Here is a 13,436-nt window from a genome sequence, read left to right on the forward strand (position 1 = left end):
ATAGCTGCCATAACAATTACCAATTTGTCAAATTCCACAAATTGGTGTGCATAATAGGAAAAAGTAATGTGACTAAAACCAATAAATATGCAACAAATAAAGCAATTTTATTTACAAGAGCCAAGTATTCTATCTGTTCTAAAATTATGAAAATCCTAAACTCCACAGACTTGCTGAAAGTGTGTCATGCCACATAAACAAAGACAAGAGTCAGGAAATGACTGGCTGATGCACTGACCTTTGTGTCCCCGCCTGGAGTTGCACTCAGAGCCAAAATCCGGAAATGTTTAGTCTGACTGGCAAGCTGTCGAATTACCTGAGAAACACAAGTAAGAAGTGAGTTGAAAGAATTGGTGTGATTACTATTGTATTTCTTATTTATAAAAGGTTCTAGTGGAGATCTCAAGTCTCAAGATCTCAAGTGGCACAACACTGCCACCTAAAGATGTCTGTGTAATCCCTCAGTCGTCCAGGTGTGATCTACTCTACTGCCAAGATTGTAGCTATACCCAAATCACTCATCAGTAACATGAACTTTATGCCAGTAAGGCATGACAGAATGATTTAATAATAAAAACACTTTTATACCACTTTTATGTAGCAGGTAAAAGAATGAGAAACCAGAGCCACATTATCCATCTGTCCATTTAGAAAATTACTTTGTGTTGCCTACTAATCTCATTAACAATCTTGTTCAAAAGGTAAACTTGATTAACTTTGCGAAATATTGTGTGTTTGTGTAAGTAGAAGCAGTGCACCTGACAGTAGGCATGGTTTCCCAGAGCTTTATGGGCCTCGTCTATCACAACACACTTGACTTGCTGAGCTGGACATGTGTCTCTGGACAGGTCATTCACCATGACCTGAGGAGTGAGAAAGAACACACGTTTGGCTCTCCACACCTCCTGTCTCTGCTTTGCTGCTGTGCTGCCTGTGGAGTTATTACACTGTTACTGACATAAAAGAAAAAGTAAGCCATATGGTTAAGTCCATCTGACAAAGCATTACCTGTCAGCTCTGCCATGTGTGCCTGTGGGATTCCCATGACTTTATAACATGCTTCAATCTGTTGTGCCACAAGAGGTTTGGTGGGAGCCATGAAAACAATCTTTCCTGATGGGTACCAACGGTAAAAGTTGTACATGATAACAGAAGCAATGAAGGTCTTCCCTAACCCGGTCGGGAGGCAGACCAGTGTGTTCCTGAAGAGGGCAGCCTCTGAGATCTTCAGCTGGTACTCCCTGAGAGGATAGTTTGTGGGGTAGATCCATACTTTGGCTGAAGAGCTGTCAAACCCAGGGAAGTCAGGATAACTCTGTCCACAAGGGGAAGTGAAAGGCAGTGCACTAGACTCTGATTCTCTGGGGTTGTCATCTGTTCTAAATTGTGTATTATTAATTTGCAGCGTCTTCTCTGCTTCATGCACAGCCACCACCATCAGATCATCGTCATCATCCTCCTCATAGCCAAAAGTAGCTATAGCTTCGCCTGAACTTACTGGGCCTTCTGTGCTGTAGGATGACCCGTGCCCTATTTCACTCCAAAGTGAAGGTCTCAGAGCAGGTCTTGGAGCAGGTCTTGGATCTATGGTCTGGTACGTGCTAGTGTTGCTGCTGCTGCTGCTTGGAGTCGTCTTGCGCCGTGCCGTGGCTTTTTTACCATCATTTTTAGGCGGAACCACCTTGTTTTGAGACACGACAGTGCCCCAGGCTTGAAACAGAGTCTTCTGGTTTGCAGCATTACTCATATTCAGAAAATATCATGCAGAACGTAATACAAAAAAGTCCATGTGATGAATAGCACCATTTTAAACAAAACACACATGAATAGCATTTCCGTAGGCGTCTTTTCTAAATAAAAGTAAATATTAATTAAACTGTTAAATAAGCGAGTTTCTAAGTTAGCATTATATCAGCATGGAACAGGATGAATGTTCTGTTGTCTGTCTACTCGACTTTAAAGAGTCACCGCATTAAAATCAAAAGCTATGCACACGAATATATCATTTGAGTTTTAGTTTTTCAGTTTGACCCGGAACAACATAAAAAGTTTGAGTTCATCTCCCGCTCTCCGTGTTAGTCATGCTAGCGCTGTCATGTTTCCATAGCGATGGATGGAGGTGGACTGGAGAGGATAATCACGCAATTTCAGGTAATCGTCTCTGTTTAGCAGTTCGTCCAAATGAATAATGGATGACCACGTGACTTGAAAACATGTATTTCCAGGAACAGCCATGTGTGATATGATTTTCTCCCTTTGAAGCCCGTTTAAAGTTGTCATTGTGTCCATTTCAATTCTGAGCTTTTATAATTCTGCCACAGGCGCGTGCACGTGGATACCTGTTGAGGAACGAGATGCGCCGTGCACGAGAGGATTATGAAGACATTGTGAAGGAAATTGATGGGGATTTGCACTGTTTAAAATGGATCAAGAGAGCTCTGTATTTTCCCTATTTTACGGACACTGTAAGAATTTGATTTCATTTGATTACATTTTTATTATGAAAAAGTTTGGTTTCCCTGTCCTGTAAAATAACTCCATAACAGTCATCTTGCAAATTGAAATTGACGGATAATCTGGACTGCATTACTAACAGATCTTGCAATTTGTAAATATCCCCCTGTTTTGGAAAGGAGAGGTTTGCTATGTAAAAATCTAGAGATGCAACAATATAATATTGAATTATTCAATAAAAGATCACAATGTCTCTGCTCCAGCACATTCATTGTGCCATATTTTAACAGATACTAGAAAAAGAAAAGTGCTTCATGAAGGCCTAATTCTGCCTAAATTTGAGAATAAATTGTTATTGATTAATGCTTGGGCTGCAGCTAACGATTATTTTGGTATTGAATAATCTAGCGATTATTCTTTTGCTTAATCATTTAGTTTATAAAACTGAAGGCCTGGGAATGAGAGACTGAGTGAATGTGCTGTACATGGCGTGTTTTGGATCCTCTGTATAAACCATTTAACGATTATTGGATTACTAAATTAGTTGACAATTACTCCAACAATCGGTTGCGATTGTTCTTCTGAAGCCTTAAATATCATATCTATGTCGTAACCTCTGTATTGACATCTGTGTCAAATCTTGAGAAAACTTGCTACATTACTAAAAGTACATTGGCCTAGTTTAACTTAATTAGATGCTGTATGAATTTATGAAACAATACTGACGTTTTTCTGTGTGTGAGTATATATAGTATAATGCAGCTGTGTAACATGTTTTTTCTCTGCTTATTCACAGCCCAATGCCATTTCCCCATATAGAAGTCTTGACAACAACTTCGAAAATAATGTATCAAAGACCAATCACCTCTGTAAAAGTCCAGCAGAATATGGTTCAAACAGAAAAGATGGTGGTGGTCAATCAGAGAAGATGGAAGCAGAAAAAGACATTTCCCAAAGCATGGCCTCCTCTTCTGAACCCAGAGACAGCTTTCCCACCAGTGCTCAGAGAGCAAACATGCAGATCGGAGGCGAACATCCGGTGAGAGAGAAGGATGGAGGAGGGATGAAAAGTGCCTGTGTTTCTACCACTGTCTGGAGCAGCATAGATACAGAGCTGGATTGTAGTCGCTCTTTCAAAGCAGGTAAGTGCAATATGTCTCCGGGAAGGTTTAATTTGTGTGATACAAGTAGACGTGGATTACAATACAACATAACATTTTTGTCACATATAGACAAGCTTGTGGTGTAGAAGTCAGACAAAATAATATTCATATAAATATAAACAAATACATTTATATATGTATATATTACACACATAAAAATGTTATTACTTGGTTAAAAGGCCTAAGTTGAGATAAAAAGATAATAATAATATAAACATAAGCATTAGTCTTTAAATTAAAATGTTTTTCACCTGGGAAAAGCGAAGCTGAAACATGTACACATCAAAATAGCCATATTTCATCAACAGAGCTCCTAGATAGCTTTTCACTTTGGTTTCTGTAGTTTGCTCTAGTTTAAATCTAATGAAAGCAGACGGTTTGCAGTACTCAGTTGGTGTGGAAACAGTAGTCCAGGCAAGCACTGTGTGATTGTATGGTCATGTTTAAGAACAATAAATGTGCACTGCAGTTTGAATTGTTGCAATTAGCAAATCAGAAAACAGTACCGGTAATTAGTTAGATGATATAAAGTCCTGTGCAAATAACAAAATATCCTGACTCCATTAAGTAGCTATAAAATTATGAACCAATCTACCTACAAAGCTGTAGGTAGGTTCCTGCATTATTTAAGCAGTTAACATTTTGGTCTTCTGTAAGTAATGTTAATGCTGATGGACATACACATAGGCAGAAAAATCACAATGTCTTTTTTTCTAATTCAGCCCAAATTGTGTATAGGGAAAAAAAAAACATGGCAGAAATATTGGCTTCTATTATTCTCACTGGCGTATTTACATAATTTGATTGGCACATTTTATTGTACAAATCAGTGTTAAAATGTTTGCACTAATTCTTACTTTACAACTTTAATTACATTTTATTGGCTAAAGCAGCTATTCAGATGCCGAATGATTAATGTGATGCTTAATTCACCTTCACAAAGAGGAGTGACAAAGAAAGAAATAGGCATTTTATGGCATTCCTGGTGAAGTTACACAAATGATCTTTGGTGTTTAGTGTGAGTGGACTTAACAAGCTCTTATGTCGAGAAGTGGCCTTATCAATCAGACTGGATTTACTATGTGCAGGTCTGCGCCAATACTGCTTGGCCCGGGATGTTCCATGGACCCCAGAAGCCCTCTGTAGCCATAGAAACACACTGTCCATGGAGCTCCTGTGGCTGCAGCAGGCCATCGACAGCAGGAAGAAGGTGAGGAGGAGAAATAGTGCTTCCTGCTCATTGCTTATTTGTGTCAAAATGTGTTGTTTGGGTTTAAATTTAGTATCTCTGTAAGTACTGTATGCTTTAGTATAGAACAGAAGCTAGCACAAATATCCTCTTCCCCGCAAACTGAGTCAGGTGGAAGGTTTTTGTTTTGTTTTTTCAGTATATTAGCTACCTATTGCTAGTATTGATATTCGCTAATGCAATAATCAGTATCGCAAAAAAAAGTAATTTGTTCCTCGAGTCTGAACTGTGCTCCAAATCATATGCTGTTACTGAGAGAGGATGGTATGTAGACTTCCCCATTAAAATCTGACACTTGCCAGCCCAATATCTAATGTGGAAGAGCAAAATGGCCAATCCACAAACACAAATACAAGGGCATAGAACTGACAGCACTGTTTTCGACTACTTCCCTTTAATTGCTGCTTTCTGATTCTTTCCCCAGTACCTGTCATTGAAGAATAAGCTGAGCCTCTCCTGACAGAAGTAGACCTAATTGAGTCTGAAATGAGTTTTTATTGGTATTCAAAAACATAATTTATGTTTTATATGAGAATAAAGACATATTTTAACAAGCATTCTCTCCTCGTTGATTTGTTGTACGTAATGTAAATAGCTAAGTTTAGTTGGGCAATTACACGGACTGTACACTTAAACAAGCCTGTGGGGTGACTTACTGAAGCTCAAATTTCACTATTGAAAGAAACACCAGTTGAATAGTCATACAAAAACTACCTAGAGACCGTCCTGTTCATCGGCTATGTATTTTACAAAGCATGCTAATGTAAAAGTAAAGTTTTTTATTTATTTATTTTTGTTTGGTTGGTTATTTAAATAATAACCTACTTTATCTCATTTTTACCTGGATAATAATCTATACAACCAAATATCTTAAGACAAAACCAGCAACAGGTTGAGTCGTTATCTTATAAATTCAGCTTAGCAACACACAGCCTCTCCTGCTTTTGTCGCCTCTGTGTCCGTGGTGGCTTTTATTGTGGTTACCACTGATGGGCTGGCCCACAAAGCCAGTCATTGCTATCCATGCTGCCATGGCAACCAGGAAATACTCTGAGCCATCAGCAGAGTGTGTGCACAGGAGCAGAACGTGGTGGTGACTGGGAGTTCAGACGTATCAACACAACAGAGGGGACCTATTCTTGCCTCCAGTTTACTTTATTACTACTCACATGTAAGTCTTGGATCCAATATTTTCAAAATCTGTGTTCATGTGAATTTTGTGTACCTATGTCTAAGGAGAACTCATGTAAAAAAAATTGTTAATGTTTAAATTTTTAAATCTAAATTCTGAATTCCATTCCAAACAGCTGCTTTTTGTGATGGCTGCCGGCACTGCCACGTCCACTCTTCTGCCTCCAGTGAAGAGAGTGGTGGTCTACAAGAATGGAGACCCCTTCTACTGCGGCCGGAGGTTTGTGGTGAACCAGAGGCAGGTGTCCACCATGGAGGCTTTCCTCACCGAAGTGACCCAGAGCATCGGGGCTTCTCTGGCTGTGAGGAACCTGTACACCCCCAGGCAGGGCCATCGCGTCACCGACCTGCAGGAGCTCAGGACGGGAGCGCAGTATGTGGCAGCGGGCTTTGAAAGGTTTAAGAAGCTAGAGTGAGTACAAGGAAACCAAGGCTCAAATTGGCCTAAATATTTGGGATCCTAGGTACTATATTAAAATAAAACAACATGAAAAGCCATACCATAATCGCCTAATCCCAAATGTATATTGGTTTGGCCTAGCTTCAGTATTTGTATATTATATTGAATATATAATAGCTTTATAGAGATTCCCTTTCAGTGTTTGGGGCTTTTCATTTCAGTTATGTGAATGCTGGAATGAAGAAACAACCAACCACCCGTGAAGAAACCCAGGTAAGCATTCATTAATCCAAATATAACCCAGAGGAGGGACAAAAGTCTAACAGACACCATTCAAATATTACTGCTCATTCAGATGTAAAACATTAGAGGATATGTTCAAGCAAGACAAAACATTTTTATCACAAATATGCCATTCATTATTCCAAAATTATAATAGTAATTTATTTGATGTGTGGGTGTAATTTTTCTATATTTCAGTGTCAGCAAAGAATTGATAATGACAAAGATGGACGATGCATAGGTGGTCTCTTACTAGTGGTGATAATTTTGTTTGTTTCTTTCTCCCACAGTTTAGCTTAAGCTTCTTGTACAAAATAAAGAGTAAATGTGTTCTGGGACGCTGCCATTTGTAAAACCATCTGCTACCACACATGGTGACTTTACATCCTTGTGTTGTGGTTACTGTGGAGCTATGCCAGATGTGTCTCCCTACATTGATTTTACAGTACAAATGTTATAGCAAGGAATATACTCGCATTAGCACCATAGACCTCATCACTCAAAATAAGATGCATAGTCAGTATAATTTAACAAGATTAGTGCTGCTTGTATCAACTGATGTAGTCCTGTTATGTGTAGACTTCGCTGATGTGAGTTTGCATTACAATGAGCCCTCAAATCAGACATGCAGGTTGGATGTGTCGTCAGAAAAGTCTCAAAGTGACATTCGTTTCCATGGCATCAGCACTCAAGCCAACACAAGTGGAATGATTTGGCACTGATTATACCTTATGCATAACTGATTCATAATATATAAGTGTACAAGTGGGCCACAGTCAAATGGTTGTAATCCATCTTTTTAATTCCTTATGATATTACACAAAATGTATGAGGGAAACTCTTATTTTGTCTGGTGATTGGCATCTTTTCATGTTTTTACTGCCAAAAAAAATAAAATTAAGAGTTTGTTTACTTCTGGAGCACTCTACGTCGTTCCCATTTCTTAGAATTAACTGAGGGGATTAAATATTTTGAGACCTTTAAATCTCTGCCTTTTAAAACTAATTAACATTCATTTGATTTTATTGCGTTTTTCAGATTAAAGTCATACAAAATCCAAATGTCTCAGCCAAATGGAGGAAGTTCATTCCAATACCCTGCATTATTCAGTGAGTATATGCATAGAACTACACTGGGCATTAGTTGTTTATAGTTTTAGCTAGCTACTATGAAAGTGCTGTTTTTGCTGTTAACCCTACTTCAAACCTGATTTAGTAAATATGAGCTTCAGTTGTGGTGGAACGTGGTTCAATTAACATGTTGTCTTTCATTAAAGGTGCCCTGTGTAACCTGCTTGTCTCCATGGACATGCTATAGTTTTGCCTGTTCTTGTCCATAATATGGCATTAATTTAATTTATTTTGCAGTCAATTATAACTCTTGCTGGAAATATCTTGAAAAACATGCATTCTTACAGGAGAGGCATCAACTATCACCATATGTGACTTATAACTTGGCCTGTTATAAGTTTCATGGAAATAGATACGTTAATGCCATACTGTGAGGTATTCCAGGCAATATAATAAGACGACAAGCAGGTGGCAGACCCTCCACCTAAAAAGTTACATAGTGTACCTTTAATTTGTCATAACTGCATAACATCATCATATTCTTTTAGTGTCTTCCGCAATGGAGATCTCCTGTGTCCACCATTTCGGTTCATCATTCCTCGTAACATGCAGCAGGACTTGGAGCAGATTCTGAGTTTAGTCACAGACAAAGTTAGCCTACGGACTGGCGCTGTACGCAGGCAAGTGGGAAAGAAGTAAAAATTTGTAAAATTGGACAGGGACTAATATATTACTTCTCCCCATTGTACTTCCACAGGTTGTGCTCTCTTGAAGGAGTCCCCTTGTCCTCAGCCTCTGAACTGAAGACAGGCCACTCATATGTCGCTGTGGGAACAGAGAGGTTCAAGAAACTTCCATATGAGGAGCTGTTGGTCTCAAAGGCTGCAGAGAGGTATTGTTATGCAAGCTCATATGTGTGTAGTGTGGTGTTTACAGCTGAAGGGCTAATGGCCGACAGGAGACGATTTATAACAACCAGTGCCCTCTGATCCCTCAGTGCCCTCTGATCCCTCACCTCTTTTGTCTTCTTCTTCTAGGAGGCATTACCCCGGGAAGAGGAGGATGCTCCGGAGGAATGAGGTATTTTGTCAAATTTACTTTATTTTTAGCTGCCAGTTTTGACAGCTTTTTAAATGAAATGTGGTTCTGGTGAAGCAAGCATGGAAAGTAACAAATGACAAAAAAAACTCACTCAATTATACTGTAACTGAATACATTTTTTGGGGGTAGTTACTAGTATTTGAGTAGTATTTTTTAATGTAAATTTTATTTTTGCATCAGTTACGTACATTTTAGCCTATGCTTTTATTTGAGTAAATTTTCAATACTCTTTCCACTATCAAGTTGTATTTAAAATGCCGTGACTAAATGTAAGACTGCATTTAGGTCTCTTACTCTTATCTCTTATTGATCATAGTAACATGTAATGTTTTTGCTTTTAACTGTAAATACTGGAATTTTACTTCATTCTCGCAGAGGAGAGACTTAAACAGACAAATGAGAGAAGTCAATACTTAATAGGATGCTGCTTAAAACCCAGCGGTTAGTTATAGTGATGTGCCAAAGAGTATGAAGGAGATTGAGAGGTCGAGCTTCAGATACAATAACATAACGTGGTTTTTTGTACTGTTAGAACAGAAAGGAAGTAAATGGGACAGAAGACCGATACAGTGACTCTGCTCTGCTTAACTCACCAGAGGTAGGATGATTAACATAAGCATTGCTTTTTCAACATATCAGTTGCTCATCTCTGTGTGACTGTTCGTCTTTAGTCTGATGGCCGAAGAGTGAAGTCAACTGGGGACGACGCCACGCCCCCACAGGCCTCACAGCAAAGATACAGAGGAGTGAACCCAGAACATCCATCAGCATTCTTCTCCAGACAAGTGAAGGTGCGCAAAAACAGAGGACATCCACTCACCAATGGAGCAGGTCAGGAACATGGACATATCTAAAGTCTGATACGTCTTAATAAGGTGCTGATTGAGATTGTCCTGTGTTGTAGCTCAGCACAGCGTGTTTAAACGAGCAGGGAGGAAGAGGAGAGAGGAGGTGCGAGGAGCAGAGGAAGTAGCAGAAGATGAGAATACAGCTACTGAGATTCCCATTGACCAGGTCAGTGAATTGTGATGAAATATTTAAGTTATTGTGCAATGAATCAATGCATAACCAGGTCCAATAAGGGGCAGCTAGATATATGAATACAAGTTAGAAAAGATATTTGAAGTCTGTTGTGTTGAGGTAAGTTATAATTAATGCCTCATCCTCTGCATTTGATCCATCCTTCATTGCTGCCGGGGCACCCTGTCAACCTGTTAGCAGCAAGGATTGTAAAAACCTTCTCCATAATTATAGATTTAAAGTGGTTAATATTTTTTGTGAACACCTTTACTAAAGCGTGTCATTTCAGAGAGTGGCAGAAACGGTGGAGGTCGAGGAACTAATTTTCACAGAACCTCTAGACCGAAATCAGGTATCAATGAATTTAACATACTATATTTATTGAACTAATGATACACTTTAAAAAATTGTCATCAATATTTGTGTATAGGGAGTGTCATCTAGAGCAGATGATAACCAGGAGACTTTTGAACAAAATGAGAACAAAATCAGAATTTCAACAAAACATGAAGAAACACAGGTGCACATAAATCTACTTGTGCTTTAAAATATCAAGTCAACCATCAATATGTAACTTTCACTTCTCTTTAAAGGATCAGAAAGGGATCCTTCTAATGTCAAGGCCTTCATCTCAAGAAAGACTACCAAAATCCCCAAGAGTAGAGGTGTGTCCAACTTCATATAATACATTTAATATGTTACAATTTGTAAACCACTTTTTTTCTTTTCAATAGACTCCAAAAACAAAAGAACAAAAGCACCACCCACAAGACCTTGTCACAAATGGAGTTGTCTCATCGTAGTGTCAAGCGTTAGACAAGGGTAGGGAGAGTCTGTTTATTTGTGAGTTTAAATGAATGTAAATCACACTGGCTATGACATAAATTATTCAAAACATTGTAATCAACACCACCTAACATTGTGTTGTTTTCAGATAACACCCAAGACATCTGCTGTGCTAAGTGTATTAACGTGACTCAAGATTTTTGTTTATTGCGAAGTATGAACCATATACAGTATATTATTTTACATTTACAATAATAAACATTTCGAACGTTACACAAATAAATAAAGCTTTGTTATATTCATTCATCATTGGTCAAGTAGAAGTAAAAACATTTACATGTAAAAATGAACATGTTGACAACAGCCTTACATTCACTGTCAACAGCAATTAGCATGTTCCCACAAAATTATGCTACACTAATTATAAGCCTCATGCTAAAATGTTTTTGTCTCATTTAAGTGACTTGCTCAGCTGCTGTCCCTGGGATGGAGGTTTACAAGTTAACAGCCTCCATTTTCTTTGTGTCATAAATCTACTTAAAGTCCTAACTGAACCTTAAATGAACCCTCTTTGTGTCTAGAATTCCACATAGAGGCTCTGAAAGAGAGGAGACGCTGTTTGAATTTCAATGGCATCTCAAATCATTTAGATACTTTGCCATGCTTAGTGCAAATAAATGCTTTATTAAGCCATCTGCACAATCAAATGAGTAGATTCTCAGTAGTTTGTGCTAAACTTTGGTTTTGCTCTGTTTTGATGGGTCCATTGAACTCATGACACACAGAGTAATGCCGGCCATGGTTAGGAACATGCCTGCAACAGCATCTGAGGAGACAACACACAAGAAAGTTAGAAAAGGGGGATTTCCTGTCCAAAAGTCATGATTACCCGTGTTTTGTATGCTGTACAAATAGAGATGTAATAATTGGCAGTTTGGTCTCTTACATTTTCCTCCAAATTCTTCGCCCAATAACTTTCCGGTTATTAAAGTGCATAGAAATGTCAAGGAGTTGGTTACAGGCACAGCAAGAGATAGTTCTGAATGAGGAGAAGACACAAACATTACATTTCCAAGAGCATGTGGCATTCTGCTTGTCTGTTTTGGGCCATCTAGTTAAAAAAAAGTGCTATTCACAAGCATCACTTAATTGGCTTAACAAAATAAAGTGCAGAAATCTATTGCAATAGGTATGTAACAGGGTTGTCAAAAGTATTGAAAATCAGATACTAATCGATACTAAAACTAGTATCAAAACTAGATACTCATTTGAGCAAATTTTTAAAAGGTCACATTCACAGGACATAAAATGACCCTTTCCTGAATAGCTTTAGAATGTTCTTGAGCTGAATCATAACTGGTAAGACCACATATACTAGTATACGCCCATGCACCACTGGACAACTGAGGGACTGCACAGATATAAGGCCACATGGTAATATAAAGAAAGTACTATAATTCACTGTTGAAAATAACAATCTATTACCTAACTAAAGTGGTTTTATTATCATTGTTGTATTAGAATCAGTGTCAAGTCTATTCCTTATCAAAATCAAAAATAGAAATTTTAGCAACACTTGTAGCCTATGTAAAGACTTTATTGGATGTTAATTTTGTATGATACATCAGAATTTTGAATTTGCCTATTCTAAAAGATACTTACCCGTTGTAGATAGTGTGTAATAGTATACCAAAGACCCACTCTGGTTCAGGAGAAATGGCACAATGTACTGTGAAAAGAGAGCGGATATTTAAATAATGTAGACTCTTTTCAGCCCACACTTTAGACTAAGCACCTCTTCCTCTCAATGAAGAAATAATGTGTCACTTAAGCTTACACTGAGGTTGAGCAGGAGAAACTTGAGCTCGGCCAGGACCTGGGCCACTCTGTTGGGCTGGGCCACGGTCTCTATACCCCGACTGCCTCTCTTCAGCAGAGGGTTAGTGCAGCCCCACAGCATGGACACCAGCACCAGGGACAGCAGCTCCACTGACACAGGGGACAGGGGGGAATGTTAGGGGAGACTTATGTTAAAAACGTGTAACATGAAATGTGTGTAAACAAAACACCACACAAAATTGGACAATACTATTTTAAAGAGTTGCACAAGATCATAAGTGAAAGGAAGTTTGATTTGAGTTGGCTGAAACTGTTTAATAGAAATACAAATACCCTGTTTTTTTTATTTTAGAAAATCTTGTGCTTGTAGTTTAGGATTAGACCTCTGCAAACATGTTCTTAAATGCATGGGATTCTGGTATTAGTTTATCAGTTCATATTTCAGTCTTCAAATGATCGTGGAGTTGTTTACAATGTGCACTCGGAGCAGAATACAAATTTTTTTTACAGGCAAATCACTAAAATCGCAATTTGCAATCCAAATACTGGTCAGAAAAATCGCGATTATATATATATTTTTTTACGAAATCTTGAAGCCCTACTACTGTATTTTATGTAATACCAATTGGATAAAACACTGACAGCACTGATCAATTTAAAGTTGGTCAGTGCTGTCAACTTCCTTAGCATAACATTAGCATGCTATCCTGGCGTCAAAGCTAAACTCGTGTGGTAAACATGTAATTGCAATAATTTAGTCGACGCTGTGATATAAAATCGTGCGTGTGTCTAAAAGATGTGTAAAAGAATGAATCGCACTGAGTCAAACTCACCCACAGACACCATGTTGTAAATAGTGGCATCTTTCAAGTCGCGTTCAA

At 38.4% G+C, this 13,436-nt stretch overlaps 4 protein-coding genes across 4 annotated transcripts in view; 2 read left to right on the plus strand and 2 right to left on the minus strand.

The window, feature by feature from the left end:
* fancm (FA complementation group M) overlaps positions 1–1,828 on the minus strand; it is a 32,545-nt gene extending 30,717 nt beyond the window's left edge. The window contains exons 1-3 of the mRNA XM_055230920.1: positions 1,009–1,828; positions 759–931; positions 239–316 (exon numbers count right to left, since the gene is read on the minus strand). Coding sequence (XP_055086895.1) covers positions 239–316; positions 759–931; positions 1,009–1,747 — 990 coding nt within the window. The 5' untranslated portion in view covers positions 1,748–1,828. The remainder of the gene's footprint in view (positions 1–238; positions 317–758; positions 932–1,008) is intronic.
* A 250-nt stretch (positions 1,829–2,078) lies between these two features.
* On the plus strand, positions 2,079–5,349 carry iqcc (IQ motif containing C). The gene is made up of 5 exons (XM_033988540.2): positions 2,079–2,151; positions 2,322–2,465; positions 3,251–3,596; positions 4,706–4,827; positions 5,291–5,349. Exons 1-5 carry the CDS (start codon positions 2,110–2,112, stop codon positions 5,324–5,326), a joined length of 690 nt encoding a protein of 229 aa, XP_033844431.1. The 5' UTR covers positions 2,079–2,109; the 3' UTR covers positions 5,327–5,349.
* Positions 5,350–5,989: 640 nt separating this feature from the next.
* On the plus strand, positions 5,990–10,477 carry dcdc2b (doublecortin domain containing 2B). The gene is made up of 12 exons (XM_055231291.1): positions 5,990–6,037; positions 6,174–6,469; positions 6,679–6,730; positions 7,778–7,848; positions 8,358–8,489; positions 8,567–8,701; positions 8,847–8,889; positions 9,443–9,508; positions 9,582–9,741; positions 9,815–9,924; positions 10,220–10,282; positions 10,361–10,477. Exons 2-12 carry the CDS (start codon positions 6,186–6,188, stop codon positions 10,475–10,477), a joined length of 1,233 nt encoding a protein of 410 aa, XP_055087266.1. The 5' UTR covers positions 5,990–6,037; positions 6,174–6,185.
* A 286-nt stretch (positions 10,478–10,763) lies between these two features.
* Positions 10,764–13,429, minus strand: tmem234 (transmembrane protein 234). The gene is made up of 5 exons (XM_033988514.2): positions 13,389–13,429; positions 12,554–12,705; positions 12,379–12,445; positions 11,663–11,755; positions 10,764–11,542 (listed from the first exon to the last, which is right to left on the minus strand). Exons 1-5 carry the CDS (start codon positions 13,399–13,401, stop codon positions 11,448–11,450), a joined length of 420 nt encoding a protein of 139 aa, XP_033844405.1. The 5' UTR covers positions 13,402–13,429; the 3' UTR covers positions 10,764–11,447.
* Between the last annotated feature and the right edge of the window lie 7 nt (positions 13,430–13,436).

This window comes from Periophthalmus magnuspinnatus, chromosome 22 (assembly GCF_009829125.3).
Source record: "Periophthalmus magnuspinnatus isolate fPerMag1 chromosome 22, fPerMag1.2.pri, whole genome shotgun sequence".
NCBI lineage: Eukaryota > Metazoa > Chordata > Actinopteri > Gobiiformes > Gobiidae > Periophthalmus > Periophthalmus magnuspinnatus.

Excerpts from the sequence above, each read along its gene's own strand:
- dcdc2b (XM_055231291.1), top strand. The coding sequence starts at position 6,186 with ATGGCTGCCGGCACTGCCACGTCCACTCTTCTGCCTCCAGTGAAGAGA. Across the intron at positions 8,702-8,846 it reads GTCTCAAAGGCTGCAGAGAG|GAGGCATTACCCCGGGAAGA; the intron begins GTATTGTTATGC and ends TTCTTCTTCTAG. Across the intron at positions 10,283-10,360 it reads AACCTCTAGACCGAAATCAG|GGAGTGTCATCTAGAGCAGA; the intron begins GTATCAATGAAT and ends ATTTGTGTATAG.
- iqcc (XM_033988540.2), top strand. The coding sequence starts at position 2,110 with ATGGATGGAGGTGGACTGGAGAGGATAATCACGCAATTTCAG. Across the intron at positions 2,152-2,321 it reads GGATAATCACGCAATTTCAG|GCGCGTGCACGTGGATACCT; the intron begins GTAATCGTCTCT and ends ATTCTGCCACAG. Across the intron at positions 2,466-3,250 it reads TTCCCTATTTTACGGACACT|CCCAATGCCATTTCCCCATA; the intron begins GTAAGAATTTGA and ends GCTTATTCACAG.
- tmem234 (XM_033988514.2), bottom strand. Across the intron at positions 12,446-12,553 it reads TTCTCCTGCTCAACCTCAGT|TACATTGTGCCATTTCTCCT; the intron begins GTAAGCTTAAGT and ends CTCTTTTCACAG. Across the intron at positions 11,543-11,662 it reads CGAAGAATTTGGAGGAAAAT|ATGCTGTTGCAGGCATGTTC; the intron begins GTAAGAGACCAA and ends TTGTCTCCTCAG.